At 42.0% G+C, this 19,995-nt stretch overlaps 1 protein-coding gene across 12 annotated transcripts in view; it reads right to left on the reverse strand.

The window, feature by feature from the left end:
• The window catches only part of LOC118402140 (high affinity cAMP-specific 3',5'-cyclic phosphodiesterase 7A-like), a 52,821-nt gene that overhangs the window by 20,574 nt on the left and 12,252 nt on the right, over window positions 1-19,995 (reverse strand). For 2 of the 12 annotated variants that reach the window (XM_035800082.2, XM_035800081.2), the window contains exon 1: window positions 9,939-10,186. The exons of 8 other annotated variants lie outside the window; for them this stretch is intronic. In XM_035800082.2, coding sequence (XP_035655975.2) covers window positions 9,939-9,998 — 60 coding nt within the window. In that variant the 5' untranslated portion in view covers window positions 9,999-10,186. Of the gene's footprint in view, window positions 1-9,938; window positions 10,188-19,995 lie in introns of those variants that run through there. 2 more of the 12 variants (XM_035800080.2, XM_035800083.2) reach the window with 2 other exon arrangements.

Consider the following 19,995-nt stretch of genomic DNA (forward strand, 5'->3'; position numbering starts at 1 on the left):
ATCAAATATAAAATATATTTTGATTTGTTGAACACTTTTTGGGTCACTACATGATTCCATGTGTTATTTCATAGTTTTGATGTCTTCACTATTATTCTTCATCACGCAGACACACACAGTGTATTTGGAAAGTATTCAGACCCTTTGACCTTCTCCACATTTTGTTACGTTACAGCCTTAAAATTTATTATATCGTTTTTTTCCTTCATCAATCTACACACAATAGCCCAGAATGACAAAGCAAAAACTGTTTCTTGAATTTTGTGCAAAAAATTTAAACTGAAATACCTTATTTACATAAGTATTCAGAGCCGTTACTGAGTACTTTGTTGAAGCACCGTTGGCAGCAATTACAGCCTCCAGTCGTTTTGGGTATGACACTACAAGCTTGGCACACCTGTATTTGGAGAGTTTCTCCCATTCTGATCTGCAGATCCTCTCAAGCTCCGTGAGGTTAGATGGGGAGCGTCAATGCACAGCTATTTTCAGGTCTCTGCAGAGATGTTCGATCGGGCTCTGGCTGGGCCACTCAAGGACATTGAGACTTTTCCCGAAGCCACTCCTGCATTGTCTTGGCTGTGTGCTTAGGGTTGTTGTCCTGTCGGAAGATGCCACTGAAAAACATCACCAAATGTATGATTTTACCACCACCATGGGATGGTGCAAGGATTCCTCCAGACATGACATTCAGGCCAAAGACTTCAATCTTGTTTTCATCAGACCCGAATATTGTTTCTCATGGTCAGAGTCCTTTAGGTGCCTTTTGACTATGAAGGCCTGATTGGTGAAGTGCTGAAGAGATGGTTGTCCTTCTGGAAGATTCTCCCATCTCCACAGAGGAACTCTAAAGCTCTGTCAAGAGTGACCATCGCATTCTTTGTCACCTCCCTGACAAAGGCCCTTCTTCCCCGATTGCTCAGTTTGGCAGGCAGCAGCTCTAGGAAGAGACTTGGTGGATCCAAACTTATTCTATTTAAGAATGATGGAGGCCACTGTGTTCTTGGGGACCTTCAATGCTGCAAAACGTTTTTGGTATCCTTCTCCAGATCTGTGCCTCAATCCTGTCTCGGAGCTCTATGGACAATTCCTTCGACCTCATGGCTTGGTTGTTGCTCTGACAGGCACGGTCAACTGTGGGACCTTACATAGCCTGGTGTGTTCCTTTCCAAATCATGTCCAATCAATTGAATTTACCACAGGTGGACCTATCAAGTTGTAGAAACATCTCAAGTATGATCAATGGAAACAGGATGCACCTGAGCTCAATTTCAAGTCTCATAGCAAAGGGTTTGAATATTTCGGATTTAATACATTTGCTAAAATTTCTAAAAACTTGTTTTTGCTTTGTCATTATGGGGTATTGTGTGTAGATTGGAGGAAAAACATTTATTTAATACATTTTATAATAAGGCTGTAACGTAACAAAATGCTGAAAAAATCTAAGGGTCTGAATACTTTCCGAAGGCACTGTGTGCGCGCGTGTGTGTGCATGTATACAGTGGGGCAAAAAAGTATTTAGTCGGCCACCAATTGTGCAAGTTCTCCCACTTAAAAAGATGAGAGAGGGCTGTAATTTTCATCATAGGGAAACTAACTATGACAGACAAAATGAGAAAGAAAAATCCAGAAAATCACATTGTAGGATTTTTAATGAATTTATTTGCAAAATATGGTGGAAAATAAGTATTTGGTCAATAACAAAAGTTTCTCAATACTTTGTTATATACCCTTTGTTGGCAATGACAGAGGTCAAACGTTTTCTCTGAGTCTTCACAAGGTTTTCACACACTGGTGCTGGTATTTTGGCCCATTCCTCCATGCAGATCTCCTCTGGAGCAGTGATGTTTTGGGGCTGTTGCTGGGCAACATGGACTTTCAACTCCCTCCAAAGATTTTCTATGGGGTTGAGATCTGGAGACTGGCTAGGCCACTCCAGGACCTTGAAATGCTTCTTACGAAGCCACTCCTTTGTTGCCCGGGCGGTGTGTTTGGGATCATTGTCATGCTGAAAGACCCAGTCAAGGTTCATCTTCAATGCTCTTGCTGATGGAAGGAGGTTTTGACTCAAAATCTCACGATACATGGCCCCATTCATTCTTTCCTTTACACGGATCAGTCGCCCTGGTCCCTTTGCAGAAAAACAGCCCCAAAGCATGAGGTTTCCACCCCCATGCTTCACAATAGGTATGGTGTTCTTTGGATGCAACTCAGCATTCTTTGTCCCCCAAACACGACAAGTTGAGTTTTTACCAGAAAGTTATATTTTGGTTTCATCTGACTTCCTCCCAATCTTCTTCTGGATCATCCAAATGCCCTCTAGCAAATTTCAGACGGGCCTGGACATGTACTGGCTTAAGCAGGGGGACACGTCTGGTACTGCAGGATTTGAGTCCCTGGCGGCGTAGTGTGTTACTGATGGTAGGCTTTGTTACTTTGGTCCCAGCTCTCTGCAGGTCATTCACTAGGTCCGCCTGTGTGGTTCTGGGATTTTTGCTCACTGTTCTTGTGATCATTTTCACCCCACGGGGTGAGATCTTGCGTGGAGCCCAAGATCGAGGGAGATTATCAGTGGTCTTGTATGTCTTCCATTTCCTAATAATTGTTCCCACAGTTGATTTCTTCAAACCAAGCTGCTTACCTATTGCAGTTCAAACAGGTGGCATTAATACAGGTAACGAGTGGAGGACAGAGGAGCCTCTTAAAGAAGTTACAGGTCTGTGAGAGCCAGAAATCTTGCTTGTTTGTAGGTGACCAAATACTTATTTTCCACCATAATTTGCAAATAAATTGATTAAAAATCCTACAATGTGATTTTCTGGATTTTTTTCTTCTCATTTTGTCTGTCATAGTTGAAGTGTACCTATGATGAAAATTACAGGACTCTCATCTTTTTAAGTGGGAGAACTTGCACAGTTGGTGGCTGACTAAATACTTTTTTGCCCCACTGTATTCATGGCTTCATAACAATCGGTAATCTGCCTTTTTGGATGCCGATTATGGCCGATTACATTGCAATCCATGAGGAAACTGCGTGGCAGGCTGACCACCTGTTACGCGAGTGCAACGTCAAAAGGACCTTGTGGCTGCAAGGAGCCAAGGTAAGTTGCTAGCTAGCATTAAACTTATCTTATAAAAATGTTCACATAATCCCTAGTTAAATACACATGGTTGATGATATTACTAGGTTAACTAGCTTGTCCTGCGTTGCATATGATCAATGCGGTGCCTGTTAATTTATCATCGAATCACAGCCTACTTCAACTTCGCCAAATGGATTATGATTTAACAAAAGCGCATTCGCAAAAAAGCACAATCGTTGCACAAATGTACCCAACCAGAAACATCAATGCCTTTCTTAAAATCAATACACAGAAGTCTATTTTTTTAAACCTGCATATTTAGTTGAAAGAAATTCATGTTTGCAGGCAAAATTAACTAGGGGAATTGTGTCACTTCTCTTGCTTTCACTGCAAGCAGAGTCAGGGTATATGCAACAGTTTGGGCCGCCTGGCCCTTTAATTACGGTCACACAGTTAGCAATTTGCCTGAATTTTACATAATTATGACATAACATTGAAGGTTGTACAATGTAACAGCAATATTTAGACTTATGGATGCCACCAGTTTGATGAAATACGGAACGGTTCCATATTTCACTGAAAGAATAAAACGTTTTGTTTTCGAAATGATAGTTTCTGGATTTGACCATATTAATGATTAACGTATTTCTGTGTTTATTATAATTAAGTCTATGATTTGATATTTAATAGAGCAGTCTGACTGAGCGGTGGTAGGTAGCAACATGCTCGTAAGTATTCATTCAAACAGCACTTTATTGCGTTTACCAGCAGCTCGTAGCAATGCCTGATTCACAGCGCTGTTTATGACTTCAAGCCTATCAACTCCCGAGATTAGGCTGGCAATACTAAAGTGCCTATAAGAACATCCAATAGTCAAAGGTTGATGAAATACAAATGGTAGAGAGAGAAATAGTCGACGCGTCAGAATACCTATAACTACAACCTAAAACGTCTTAACTGGGAATATTGAACCACCAGCTTTCATATGTTCTGAGCAAGGAACATAAACATTTGCTTTTTTACATGGCACATATTGCACTTTTACACACACACACTTATTTTGTTTAACTCTCCTGGCTGTGACATTGATGAACTTGCGCAAGCACATTTGTAGTTGATTCATTTGGAGCACAACCCTGCATCCTCGCCAATCACGCAATTACTGTTGTTCATGCAATCCAAAAACAGCCCATTATAAATTGCAATCTGGGTCAGGTGGGCATGATTTGAAAGCTTGTTCTATTGCCAACATGACTAGCTAAGTTATAAAATACAATCTTACAGTGTTAGGCTTTCAAAAGACAATTCTGACAAATAGATCATAATTATGGTGCTCATAGAAAGGGGTCATGAGTGCATTCAGTTGTGCCGCGGCACATTTTCTTCACAACAACCCATGGTATTTATGACGCCATGTCATCTTGTAACTAACTGTACACACACACACACACACACACACACACACACACACACACACATAAACATTGACACTGTATATGACATGAGTTTTATGATATGAAATGTGACGTGCACATTTTGACTCATGGATGTTTGGCTTGCTTGTATGACATCAAAGAGGTATTCAAGCCTCAACGTCTCATCTTACAAAATACACAGTGATCTTAATTTATAGCATTTCCCTCATTCCCAATTAACAGAAGGGATGGGGCAAATCAGAACGGATGTCAGTCAAAACCCATTATAGCATGTTACTGTACAGCCACCACATTCCACTTAGTACCCCAATCTGCCATTTTCAACCTGTATACAGGTAGCAGTGTAAAGGGTTCAAGTCAGTTGTATGAACTATGAGACAAGAAAACGTGCCAAAGATTTTGTTGACACATCAAAGCACGTCTATTCCGCTTGATTATCTTTGAGAAGAGAAGCCTTGCCAAAGTTTGACAGTGTTATTGTTAATACTGGCTGCTCCCTGTGTCTGTTAGCGGAGTGTTATCCAATTGTGTTTATGTGGCAGCTAATGATACAGTATGCTGACACAGATTGGACATTGTCCTACTTCACTATTCTTTTATTGATTGAGAGTAATCTATTCCATCATAATGTATGGGGCTGAATCAGTGTCAAATCAAATTGTATATTTGAAATATACACATGGTTATCAGATGTTAATGCGAGTGTAGCTAAATGCTTGTGCTTCTAGTTCTGACAGTGCAGTAATATCTAACAAATTCACAACGACTACCTTATATATATATATACACACACACACACACACACACATAATGCAAGGGGATAGAATAAGAATATGTACATATAATTATATGGATGTGTGATGGCCGTGCAAGATGCAATAGATGATATAAAATACAGTATATACACATGAGATAAGTAATGTAGGATATGTAAACATTATTAAAGTGGCATTATCTAAATTGACTAGTGATACCATTATTAAAAACATTTATTAAAGCGGCCAGTGATTTGAGTCTACGTTAGTGATGGCTGTTTAACAGTCTGATGGCCTTGAGATAGAAGCTGTTTTTCAGTCTCTTGGTCCCAGCTTTGATGTACCTGTACTGGATGATAGCAGGGTTCACAGTGAGGGTTTTAGGTGACAAGTCATATTTCTTCAGCCTCCTGAGGTTGAAGAGGAGCTGCTGTGCCTTCTTCACCACGCTGTCTGTGTGGGTGGACCATTTCAGTTTGTCCATGATGTGTACACCGAGGAACTTAAAATGTTCCACCTTCTCCAGGACTGTCCCGTCGATGTGGATAGGGGGGTGCTCACTCTGCTGGTTCCTGAAGTCCACAATCATCTCCTTTGTTCTGTTGACGTTGAGTGAGAGGTTATTGTCCTGACACCACACTCAGAGGGCCCTCACCACCTCCCTGTAGGCAGTCTTGTCGTTGTTGGTAATCAAGCCTACTGCTGTAGTGTAATCTGCAAACTTGATGATTGAGTTGGAGGCGTGCATGGCCACGCAGTCATGGGTGACAGGGATTACAGGAGAGGGCTGAGAACACACCCTTGTGGGGCCCCAGTGTTGAGTATCAGCGGGGTGGAGATGTTGTTTCCTACCTTCACCACCTGGGGGTGGCCTGTCAGGAAGTCCAGGACCCAGCTGCACAGGGCCGGATCGAGACCCAGGGTCTCAAGCTTAATGATGAGTTTGGAGGGTACTATGGTGTTGAATGCTGAGCTGTAGTCAATGAACAGCATTCTTACATAGTTATTCCTCCTGTCCAGATGGGATAGGGCAGTGTGAAGTGTGACGGCGATTGCATCGTCTGTGGACCTATTGGGGCGGTAAGCAAATTGGAGTGGGTCTATGGTATCAAGTAAGGTGGAGGTGATATGATCCTTGACTATTCTCTCAAAGCACTTCATGATGACAGAAGTGAGTGCTACGGGCGATAGTCATTTAGTTTAGTTGGGAACAGGAACAGGAACAATGGTGGCCATCTTGAAGCATGTGGGAACAGCAGACTGGGATAGGGATTCATTGAATATGTCCATAAATGCACCGGCCAGCTGGTCTGCGGATGCTCTGAGGACGCGGCTAGGGATGCCATCTGGGCCAGCAGCTTTGCACGGGTTAACATGTTTAAAATGTTTTATTCACGTCAGCCGCGTTGCAGGAGAGCCCACAGTCTTTGGTAAGTGGGCCATGTCGGCGGCACTGTATTGTCCTCAAAGTGCGCAAAGAAGTTGTTTCATTTGTCTGGGAGAGAGACATAGGATGAGTCGGACATCGACCTCTAGTTTATCATCCTCAATTCAAGCCAGATACTGGCAATTGCACAAACAGCAGAGTCGTAGTTTATGGGCAGACACAATACTACTACATTACATACAGCCTAGGCTTTTGTTTAAAAAAAGCTAATCTAATATGAACTAAACAGACAAAGCAGTATATTAAAACCTTGGTTTGAAGGCGCCAGTGTTTACACAAACAACACCAGTGTTCACACAAATCAGTTCTGTTTATGGCAGCCAGAGCCAGGGTATATCAGGCTCTCACAGGGAAGGAGGCTGTTAGACAACCAACCTTACCATGCCCATATGTGCTTCACACAAGCTATCCAGACAAGCAACTGGCATCTTGTCACATGGAGCTATGAGGGCTGTGTCAGGCCCAGCGTGCGTCACTACCGGCTTGCCTCGCTGCACTCCAAACACTGTGGCGTCTGTCAGGCTGGGACGGACATATGCCTCCATCCCTCATGCCACTCGCTCCTATTAAAATGCTTGACATTCAATGCTACATTCACAAGTCAACACATGACTGCTGCTCACGATTCTGGGCCCGTATCCACAAAGCATCTCAGAAAAGGTCCTATAATATTACCGTTAAATCAACACACTCGTCACTAACATTTAACAACGCTTTGGCAGTTTGGCATCCAAAAACGTGCCGATAATGTTGCATAAAACATTTGAAGGGTCTATAATTTTCATTCAACACAAAGTTAACATTGGCACCTAGATGCTTTTAATTGCCCAACTTCTAGGCATATTTTTTAACAACCTGTTATTGTGCTCCAAAAGCATAACGTATGTTCACTTGTGAATTAAATAACATGTTGGTTAATTAAATAACTGAACAAAAATGTGTGGTTATATGTGGTTATAAGTATTTCGGCATATCCTGTGAAATAGGGCTCATGTGAAATCATTGTCAAAAGCATGTAGGTCGAGATTATATATGGATTGATCATCTATAAAATATTAAAACAACTGCATGTGACACAGTAGCCACTGACACCTCATGAGGTCTCCTAAATATCTGTCAACTAGGTGGGACTCTTATAACCAAAGAGGCTTCATGCATAGCTTTTATTTTTACCCATAAGAGTAGGAATAAAATACTTTCTGCTTAGACGATTGCTCTCAATGCAAGTGGACTGGCTTCAGAATTCAGTAAATCTCAGTATGTCATCATGATTGATTCCATGGTTGTCAAAATTAAACTCAGACATTTGGTATTGATACAACATTCTTTAAAACATCACACAGTGGTACAGTGTTGTGAAAACCCAGCAAGTTTGGTGAATGAACAGAAATGCAATGGTATTCCTTGTTACCCATAATTTCTTCCAACTCAACATCACATTCAGATATTTTATTTCAACTCTGTTCCATCCATCACAAAACTCTGAAGACAAGCTACAAATGGCCTGTGCTATCAAGACCTCATCATTTAAGCCACCAATAAAGCCAAAAAAGAACTGCAATGTACACTATGTGCAGTATATGTTATGTCTTGTGAAATGGATGATATGTTTATGATTCTACTCTACTGCTAAATCAGTAAACCTATAAACCAACTACTACTTCTGCTACTAAAATTACAATAGGGTAAATCCATTTGAATTCAATAACATCTTCACAGCATCCCTTTTGATATAAACAAAACTTTCCGATTGCCCATGGAAGAAGGTCAGAAAGTGAGTTTTTTTTTAACCTTTATTTAACTAGGCAAGTCAGTTAAGAACAAATTCTTATTTTCAATGACGGCCTAGGAACAGTGGGTTAAGTGCCTGTTCAGGGGCAGAACGACAGATTTGTACCTTGTCAGCTCGGGGATTCGAACTTGCAACCTTTCGGTTACTAGTCCAACACTCTAACCACTAGGCTACCCTGCCGCCCCTACCATACCATGGAGACATCCAAACAGGGTTGTCAAACTGTTCTTTTACAATTTATGTAATTTATTAAGCTTAATTGTCAATGATCAAAAAATGCGTAAAGTCTCATTTTTCATATTCTCATAAATTGTAGCTTAGAAATAATCTGAGGTTTTCGTTTTGTGCCCGCCATCAGTTGAGACATAACATGCTCAATCATAGAAATATAATCCATAGAATGGACCTATCCCTTCAGACCACTGCAATTTGGTGCGCAAAATGGGTCAACTTTGAGCACCTTTATCTCCTGAATGTTTTGGCATTCAGGTCTAAAAGTTACTTTCTGACCACTTCATCCATGGGCAAACATGCATGGAAATGTTTGTTTAAATCAAAAAGGATGCTGTGAAGATGTTATGGAATTCATATGGATTTATCCTACTACAACAACTAGAACTACCACTTCTTACATACAAAAATCACTGTCTTTAACTTTGACCTATAATTAAGATGGTAGTCAAACTCTCAATACAAACTCACATGTAAATGTGCCTCTTCTTAGTAAAGTACGTATTTAAAAAGGTATTTAAAAAGGGATCTGTGATAGATTCCCAGTACTGTTGTCCAAACCCTTGACCAAGCTCAGTTTCAGCTAATGAAGCTAAAACACAGCTGGCCTGTGGGAAATTGCTCACCCAGAGAATGCTGTCTAATTAGCAGCAACAGGATGGGTTTCAGTATTGGCCACTGGGAAAAAAAAATCACACAAACCACAATGAGCAAAGAGAACCACTCCAATGTCACCACTCACTTTCCCACCACTCAAAGATGCCTCAATGATTTTGGACAGAGCTTTTGTCATGAAAAACCCAAATCATGATGGAACCTTAACAGGTCCTCACTGGTGTCCTAAACTAAAAACACTTGACAAAACTACTCATAACAATATTTTACTTCAATCCAATGTGGTATTCTGCTTACGCTGTATCATTACCAAGTCTGAACCTTTCCTGATGAAACCAGCCAAAATAAAAAACACCCTCAAACTATCAGTCCCTGAAAATAGCAGACATACCGTACACACCATCACAACGTGAGCTCATAGTAACTCACCACACCTCCTTTCCTAGTAAGGCAGTAAACAGACACACAGTCATCAGTCTGTGCTAGAGATATCCTTTTCAATGTCAAATCAACTCAGTGTTAATAAAGAGGCAGTTTACCTAGTAGTCCAAACTGACTGTCTGCTAGTGTCAGAGGACCTACCTTGTGGGAAATCCACCTTGTTAGAATCATAACTAAGGACCAGATCAGTACAATTCCCATTGGACCGTGTGGCCGAGGATCATACTCCCTCTCCCTGGATGTACATTCGTGTTTCTGTGTCGTGGGTCCAGCCCGGATAAATATTAGCAGACAGGCAGACGAAGGACAAGCTCAAGGCCCAGGCAGGCAGAAGGGGACAGACAGAGAGTAAGCAGAGCCTTGTGCAGCTGTCTTAGCTCCAGCGCTAGCTACCTATCACCTGACTGACTGCCCAGTCCTAACACTCCAGGGAGTGCCTGACAGACTGACTGGCTGGGCTGGCTGACTGACTGCCAGTCGACCGAAGGGCTGGTGTGAGGGGCACACACCACGCTCTCTCCCTTCAGCCCCATATGGACTGATGGTGTTGCACTGTGGCAACGGCCAAACACCATCATAAACACTGACACAGAGAAGGGGGGTAGAGGACAAGGTGTACCAACATTACTACACCTCAATGTCACGTTATTCATGACGTAAGGGTTTGAGAATCCAAAAAGGTCAGAAGGAGATGACTGCCTGGCTTCAACAGTATGTGTGCCTTGCTAAAGGCATGGCGGTTTGGAGAGTTGTCATACAGTACATATGAATTGTCAATATGAAACATGGGACACACAATGGCAGAGATATCCTTTTAGTCAAATCAACTGTGTTGATAAGAAGGCAGTAATACCTAGTAGTCCAAACGAACTGTGTGCTGGGGTCAAATGACCTAACTTCTAGGAAATCCCCCTTGTTAGAATCACAACCAAGGACCAGATCGGTACAATTCCCATTGGACCTCCCAGCAGAGGATCATACCAGTGTTCTTTCCCTGCACTTAGGGTACACATATTTGAGTTTGCCATAGCAACACGAGTCCTACAATGTAAAAACGTGGGTTATGCTGCCAAGATGAAGACAAAAGGTTTATACTATGAGAAATGATCTCTGATAATAAGCCCAAATTAAACATGAGGGGAATGAGATCACTGACGTTCCCAAGTCTTTGTTCTACTATGCACTTAACGTCATCAGAACAATGTGGCTCCTTTTGCAACATAAACTTAGAGAAAGAATCAGTTACACCATTAACATAAGTTACAATCTTACACAATACAAGTCAGTGTGGCCGATTATTGTAGGAAGAGAGACAAAGGGAAAAGTTTGAGACGCTCTGGGTCTGTAGCCTTGAATAAATGCTGTCCCAAAACAGGGTTAGGTATGCCCTCATACTCAGGCAGCGCACAGCCCGAATTAGACCCTCAACATACGTCGACATCACAGCTGATAAGTGTGGTGAACGGGGACCAGAAATAGACCACCATCAGGCATGGGCCTCAAACCAACGGCACAGGAAGTCTTGGGAAATTGTCATCCTCCATGCAGCAGAGTCCCTGAAAGGACAACTACGCAAATGATTCCACTCTAAAAATCTAGCTAATAGGACACTTGGGATGTTTCCTGATTATTCCCTCGACTTCAGTGTCATTGAGGGGCCACGAATACACTAGTGGTGAAGACGGTTCCGATTTCTCTACGATAAATGCCTACTCCTCGAAAATATTAAAATGACAAACAGACCTCAATGTTAAACATGTCATATTTCAAAATGTTAGTTACTCTCATTTTTTTATTAAAAAAGATTGCAGATCTTTTACTCAGACACTTTACTCAGTCCTTTGTTGAAGCACCTTTGGCAGCGATTACAGCCTTGAGTCTTCTTGGATAGGACGCTAAATGTGTATGTGACAAATAACATTTTATTTTATTTATTTGGGAAGTTTGTCCCATTCTTCTCTGCAGATCCTCTCAAGCTCTGTCAGGTTGGATGGGGAGCGTCGCTGCACAGCTATTTTCAGGTCTCTCCAGAGGTGTTAGATCGGGTTCAAGTCCGGGCTCTGGCTAGGCCACTCAAGGACATTCAGATACTTGTCCTGAAGCCACTCCTGCGTTGTCTTGGCTGTGTGCTTAGGTTTGTTGTCCTGTTGGAAGGTCAACCTTCGCCCCAGTGAGGTCCTGAGTACTCTGGAGCAGGTATTCATCAACAATCTCTCTGTACTTTGCTCTGTTCATCTTTCCCTCAATCATGACTAGTCTCCCAGTAACTGCCACTGAAAAACATCCCCACAGCATGATGCTACCACCACCATGCTTCACCGTAGGGATGGTGCCAGGTTTCCTCCAGACGTGACGCTTGGCATTCTGGCCAAAGAGTTCAATCTTGGTTTCATAAGACCTGAGAATATTGTTTCTCATGGTCAGAGTCCTTTAGGTGCCTTTTGGCAAGCTCCAAGCGGGCTGTCATGTGCCTTTTATTGAGGAGTGGCTGCCGTCTGGCCACTCTACCATAAAGGCCTGATTGGTGGAGTGCTGCAGAGATGAACGTTCTCCTATCTCCACAGAGGAACTCTGAAGCTGTCAGTGACCATCGGCCCTTCTCCCCGATTGTTCAGTTTGGCTAGGCGGCCAGCTTTAGGAAGAGTCTTGGCGGTTCCAAACTTCCATTTAAAAATGGAGGCCACAGGGTTCTTGGGGACCTTCAATACTGCAGAAATCTTTTGGTACCCTTCCCCAGATCATCTGTGCCTCAACACAATCCTGTGTTGGAGCCCAAGGACAATTCCTTTGACCTCATGGCTTGGTTTTATACAGACAGGTGTGTGCCTTTCATGTCCAAATCATGTCCAATCAATTGAATTTACCACAGGTGGATTCCAATCAAGTCGTAGAAACATCTCAAGGATGATCAATGGAAAGAGGATGCACCTAAGCTCAATTTCGAGTCTCATAGCAAAGGGTCTGAATACGTATGTAAATAAGGTGTAATAAATTTGCAAACATTTCTAAAAACCTGTTTTTGCTTCATCATTATTGGGTATTTGGTGTAGATTTCTGAGGATGTTGTTGTTATTTAATCCATACTTTCTGAAGGCACTGTACACATTGGAAAGCAAAACCAAATACCATCTGTGCCTAGTGGCGTTCCAGCAACTAAGGAGCCAATTAAGATTGAGTGGGCAACCTGGTCTCATAGACTAAATTTAATATAGGAAAGGTAACTCCTGGACATTCAAATTAGTATGATATGTTACGTTTAGCATGGTTACATAAGACAGAAGGTTACTTAAGGTAAAAAACGAAAGGAGGATGGTTGGTCGGGGTTGATGGTTTTTCGCTTTGTCATTATGGGGTACTGTGAGTAGATTGAGGATTTAAAAACCTTTTTTTATCCATTTTAGAATAAGGCTGTAACGTAGCAAAATGTGGAAAAAGTCAAGGGGTCTGAATACTTTCCCGAACGCAATATAGATAATATTCCACATAATACTTTCCAGTTGAATAATGTGATGACAGGAAGCTCTCTCATACTGGACATGTCTCTGTCTACATCCCAAATGGCACCCCTTTGCACTACTTTTTAACAGGGCCCAAAGGGCTGTGGTCAATACTGCACTACATGGAGAACAGGGTGCCATTTTTCAACATCGCTTCTGTTCCATAGTCACGTGTGATGATGATAAAGCCATCAGAGTGCTGGAAACAACATAACACAGGTTTGTTTGTTTTTCCAGCTCATCATGTTTCTGGCGGGTTGGGGGAGAGCTACAATAATATATTAAGACGTGTCCTAGGCGCTCCCATTCAAGGATTTACAAGACATTTCTTTCTGAAATCATCTGTGAGCTTTGAAGAGGAGACTAGTTTGAAAGCATGTGTGAGCTGGATTGAAAGAAGACTGGTTTGAACTGTAATTCCGGTTTAGCATGACACAAACAAGCAAATGAAACTGGTTGAAAAATAAGGTCAGAAGATAAAGAAATGTTTATCAAAGGACAGATTATTAGGATGAAACCTGGGCTTGCGTTTAGTATCAGTTCAACCTTCCTTTAGGCCTCAAAGCTGTCAAAATATGCAAATTCAGACTTCATGCAAACTAAAGTTGACCATATATTCAAATCTGACAGGACACTCGCCCACAAACAGTATGACAGGTAAATTTACCTGAAGCTCGAACAAGGCTATCCTATCAAGCACTGGCCCGTGGAATACATACTGTAACATGTAGTGTACCGTCATCTCCCCCCTATTTTGCATAGAACCTTAGGATGTAGGCCGACAAAACTAAAATGATAATTGCGCTGAAAGGTGAAATAACCTATGCAAAAGCTGAAATGACCATTATCAATGTATATTTTCAAAAGAACTTAGCTCTGGGATGGGCAACTGGCGACCCTATAGGGTGTTAGCCCGTGGACACATTTCCAACCATATGTTTGTTTGTTTATTTAACTCTTCCAGGCAGAGTTGCAAACGAAAAGCCATCTCTCAGACTAGCCAATAATAATAAAAGATTAAGATGGGCAAAAGAACACAGACACTGGACAGAGGAACTCTTGCCTACAAGGCCAGCATCCCAGAGTTGCCTCTTCACTGTTGAGACTGGAGTTTTGCAGGTACTATTTAATGAAGCTGCCAGTTGAGGACTTGTGAGACATCTGTTTCTCAAACTAGATACTCAAATGTAATTGTCCTCTTGCTCAATTGTGCACCAGGGCCTCCTACTCCTCTTTCTACTCTGGTTAGAACCAGCTGGAGCTGTTCTGTGAAGGGAATAGTACACAGCGATGTACGAGATCTTCAGTTTCTTGGCAAATTCTCGCATGGAATAGCCTTAATTTCTTAGAACAAGAAAAGACTGACGAGTTTCAGGAGAAAGTCTGATGTTCCAGATACTCAACTAGTCTAAAGAAGGCCAGTTGTATTGCTTCTTTAAATCAGGACAACAGTTGTCAACTGTGCTAACACAATTGCAAAAGGGTTTTCTAATGATCAACTAGCCTTTTAAAATGATAAACTTAGATAAGCTAACACAATGTGCCATTGGAACACAAGAGTGATGGTTGCTGATAATGGGCCTCTGTATGCCCATGTAGATATTCCATTTAAAAATAAAAATAATAATAATTTATCGGCCATTTCCAGCGACAATAGTCATTTACAGCAATGTCTACACTGTATTTCTGTATATGGTACCTGTATTTCAAGGCCTACCTTCACACTCAGTGCCTCTGCTTGAAATCAAAAGAAATCAGCCAAGACCTTAGAAAAAAAATTGTAGACCTCCACAAGTCTGGTTCATCTTTGGGAGCAATTTCCAAATGCCTGAAGGTACCACGTCCATCTGTACAAACAATAATATGCAAATATAAACACCATGGGATCACGCAGCCGCATTCCGTCTCCTAGAGATGAACGTACTTTGATGTGAAAAGTGCAAATCAATCCCAGAACAACAGCAAAGGACCTTGTCAAGATGTTGGAGGAAACAGGTACAAAAGTATCTATTTCCACAGTAAAGCGAGTCCTACATCGACATAACCTGAGAGGCCGCTCAGCACGGAAGAAGCCACTAGTCCAAAAACCACCATAAAAAAAGCCAGACTCCGGTTTGACACTGCACATGGTGACAAAGATCGTACTTTTTTGGAGAAATGTCCTCTGGTCTGATGAAACAAAAATAGTGCTGTTTGGCCATAATGACTATCGTTATGTTTGGAGGATAAAGGAGGAGGCTTGTAAGTCGAAGAACATCATCCCAACCGTGACGCACAGGGGTGGCAGCATCATGTTGTGGGGGTGCTTTGCTGCAGGAAGGACTGGTGTAATTCACAAAATAGATGACATCATGAGGTCTGAAAATTATGTGGATATATTGAAGCAACATCTCAAGACATCAGTACTGCCACATAAGACAAGCGTCGGAGCCGGTGTAGTATGATTCAATCTTAGCCCTGTATTGACACTTTGCCTGTTTGATGGTTCGTCGCAAGGCATAGCAGGATTTCTTGCGGGGAGTCCCGCACCTTGAAAGCTCAGTGCGAATGTTGCCAGTAATCCATGGCTTCTGGTTGCGGTATAGCCACTGTGGAGATGACGTCCTCGATGCACTTATTGATAAAGCCAGTGACTGATGTGTACTCAACGCCATTGGAAGAATCCCAGAACATGTTCCAGTCCTGTAGTTTAGCATCTGCTTCAACTGACCACTTTTTTTATAGACCGAGTCACTGGTGCCTCCTGCTTTAATTTTTGCTTGTAAGCAGGAATCAGGAGGCTAGAGTTGTGGTCGGATTTACCAAATGGAGGGTGAGGGAGAGCTTTGTACGTGTATCTGTGTGTTGAGTACAGGTGATCTAGATTTTTATTCCCTCTGGTTGCACGTTTAACATATTGATAGAAATTTGGTAGAACTTATTTAAGTTTCCCTGCATTAAAGTCTTCGGCCACTAGGAGTGACGCCTCTGGGTGAGTGGTTTCCTGTTTGCTTATTTCCTTATACAGCTGACTGAGTGCGGTCTTAATTCCAGCATGTGTCTGTGGTGGTAAATAAACAACCACGAAAAGTATAGCTGAAAATTCTCTAGGCAAGTAGTGTGGCCTGCAATTTATCCCAATATACTCTACTTCAGGCAAGCAAAATCTAGAGACTTCCTTAGATTTTGTGCACCAACTGTTGTTTACAAATATGCACAGATCACCCCCCCCCTCGTCTTACCGGAGTGTGCTGTTCTATCTTGCTGGTGCAGCGTATATCCCGGTAGCTGATTATCCATGTTGTCATTCAGCCACGATTCCGTGAAACATAGGATATTACAGTTTGATGTCCTGTTGGTAGGATATTCGTGATCGTACCTCGTCTAATTTATTGTCCAATGATTTCACGTCGGTGAGTAGTATTGACGGTAATGGCAGCTTTCCACTCACCTTCTCCAGGTCCTGACCAGGCATCCAGCTCATTGTCCTCTGTACCTGCATCGCTTCCTCTTGCAAATAACGGGGTTATCAGCTCTGTGGCGTGTTTGGAGAATGTCTTGTGTGTCCTCCTCTAATCTGAGGTGAGTGATCGCTGTCCTGATATCCAGAAGCTCTTTTTTGCCGTAAGATACGGTTGCAGGAACATTATGTACAAAATACGTTTTTTTAAATAACGCAAAAAAAAACACCCACATAATAGCACAATTGGCTGGGCGCCTTAAAACTGCTGCCATTTCTTCCGGCGCCATTTTTCCTTCACATTATGAGGTATTGTTCACCTACTCTGCATCTCACAAAGACACGGTTGGAACCAAAAATCTCAAATTTGGACTCATCAGACCAAAGGACAGATTTCCACCAGTCTAATGTCCATTGCTCATGTTTTTTGGCCCAAGCAAGTCTCTTATTCTTATTGGTGTCTTTTAGTAGTGGTTTCTCTGTAGCAATTTGGCAGGTCTCTTATTTGAACTCTGTGAAGCATTTATGTGGGCTGCAATCTGAGGTGCAGTTAAATCGAATGAACTTATCCTCTGCAGCAGAGGTAACTCTGGGTCTTCCTTTCCTGTGGCGGTCCTCACAAGAGCCAGTTTCATCATAGCGCTTGATGGTTTTTGGGACAGCACTTGAAGAAACTGTCAAAGTTCTTGACCTTTTCTGGATTGACTGACATTCATGTCTTAAAGTAATGATGGATTGTTGTTTCTCTTTGCATATTTGAGCTGTTCTTGCCACAATATGAACTTGGTGTTTTACCAAATAATGCTATCTTCTATATACCACCCCTACCTTGGCACAACACAACTCATTGGCTCAAACGCATTAAGGAGGAAAGAAATTCAACAAATTAACTTCTATCAAGGCACAACTACTAATTGAAATGCATTCCAGTGACTACCTCATGAAGCTGGTTGAGAAAACGCTAAGAGTGTGCAAAGCTGTCATCAAGGCAAATGGTGGCTACTTTGAAGAGTGTTTAACACTTTTTTGGTTACATGATTCCATACGAGTCATTTCATAATTGTGATGTCTACACTGTTATTCCACAATCTAGAAAATAGTAACATGGAATGAGTAGGTGTGTCCAAACTATTGACTTGGACTGTAGCTTTTTGGGGGGCTCAGTCAGGGTCTCAATTTCAAACTGTTCAATTCAGATGCCTTTGATGTGGTTCAACTATGGACACACAATCACACAGTCACAGGGGCTTTGGCTGTCATGTTTGAACAGGCTCCCTAGTCCTACCCACATCACTCATGCAGCATCTTGACACCTCTTGACGTCACTGGCTCATTCAACAGCAGTCTCCTTATCTCCATCATCCTGTATTATTCATAAGGTCTAAACATCTGAGCAAAGTTTAGTATGCACACACCTTAGACAGCCATATCTATTAACTACAAGCTAGTCTGATGAGTACATGGCTACATGACTAGACAGCTAAAACAGATTATTCACTTCCCGCAGCAGATGACACATTCTGGCGTGCTTCTGAAAAAATGCATAGCATCTGCGTCACTGAGCAACTCAGGAAATACCTGGACTGTAATCTTCATTATGCTGTAGCTGTACAGTAAGTCCATTGCAGCGAATGACTCTGTGTTGGAGGTGCCTTGACATTTAAAATCTGAATTGTATCCATCAATCAAGCAGACAGACCAATCCGGTTTATTAGTCTGGGCTATTACTCTAGGGCAAGTAAACCTTGCATTGCTCAGGTTTATCCCATATCAGTTCTAGTGGGCTGGCTGACTACAGCGATGTAACTAATAAAGCTAAAAGAGGAGGAAAGTACAGGATAGATGAACTCTCCCTTAGCCTTTGTGTGGCCTGTCCCAAAAACACACAGTCGGTCTCTAAACTGTAAAAGAAACAAGAGCTAAAATTGTTCTACGGTGCTTCACAAATTCAAAGTATCCCCATGAATTGTGGCACTTCAGTGTGAAAAGCAGCTTGAGCATCTCTGCATTCCTTCCAGTGTGTTACCTGTAGTAAATCCCACTTCAGAGGGTGTGTGTGTCTACACTGGATGGGCCCTTCTCTTAATGGAACAGACCATGAGGTCTGGCTCATGGAGGGCCATAAAAGACAATCAGCAATATAGGGGAAAGGCAAACAGTCTGGACTGGAGCATTGTGAGGGGTTCATAAACTAATCACAGACCCTTACTGGCCTCTCACAGAACGCAGAGTGATGCAGGGGAGTTGGAGGTGAAGTGTGAGGTAAGGACCATCATGTCATATCTACCTCCTGAATAGTTCCATTTGCAATCTTATTATGTAAACATATAACAATTTAACCTCACTTTGATCAAGTATGAATATGAAGAGAATATCTCTAATAACAGAAAACAACTTTACACAATGATGATGTCTTCAACTAAAAGAATGAAACACCTCAGAAACTTTTAAAGGGATACTTCGGGATTTTGGCCATGAAGCCATTTATCTACTTCACCAGAGTCATGTGAACTTGTGGATACCATTTTTATGTCTCTGTGTCCCGTATGAAGGAACTTAGAGGTAGTTTAGCATTAGCGCTAGCATTAGCGCAATGACAGCGAGTCTATGGGTATCGACAGCGAGTCTATGGGTATCGACAGCGAGTCTATGGGTATCGACAGCGAGTCTATGGGTATCGACAGCGAGTCTATGGGTATCGACAGCGAGTCTATGGGTATCGACAGCGAGTCTATGGGTATCGACAGCGAGTCTATGGGTATCGACAGCGAGTCTATGGGTATCGACAGCGAGTCTATGGGTATCGACAGCGAGTCTATGGGTATCGACAGCGAGTCTATGGGTATCGACAGCGAGTCTATGGGTATCGACAGCGAGTCTATGGGTATCGACAGCAAGTCTATGGGTATCGACAGCAAGTCTATGGGTATCTGCATGTTAGCAGATGCTAACGCTAGGAAAGAAACAAATCAAGTATAGTCCACGGTTTTCTTTCAATAAAAGTAGTAAAACAGCTGCTTGTTAATGACCAACTACATTTTACTTAATAAGTTTATTAAACATCTGTGTGATGTGATCAATCCGTTAATTCCAGTTCAGAATTAAATGATTTATTGTATTTTAACAGCAACAGTTCCAACCTAGACAGGTATGTAAGAGTGTTTTTAAAATGGGGAAAAATAAACATTTAAGTGTTATTTGTTTTTGTCTATATTGCATTTTTTAGGCATAAGCTTGTGTCCCAGGAAAACACAGAATTTCT

The sequence above is a fragment of the Oncorhynchus keta genome, chromosome 23 (genome assembly GCF_023373465.1).
Source record: "Oncorhynchus keta strain PuntledgeMale-10-30-2019 chromosome 23, Oket_V2, whole genome shotgun sequence".
Lineage (NCBI taxonomy): Eukaryota > Metazoa > Chordata > Actinopteri > Salmoniformes > Salmonidae > Oncorhynchus > Oncorhynchus keta.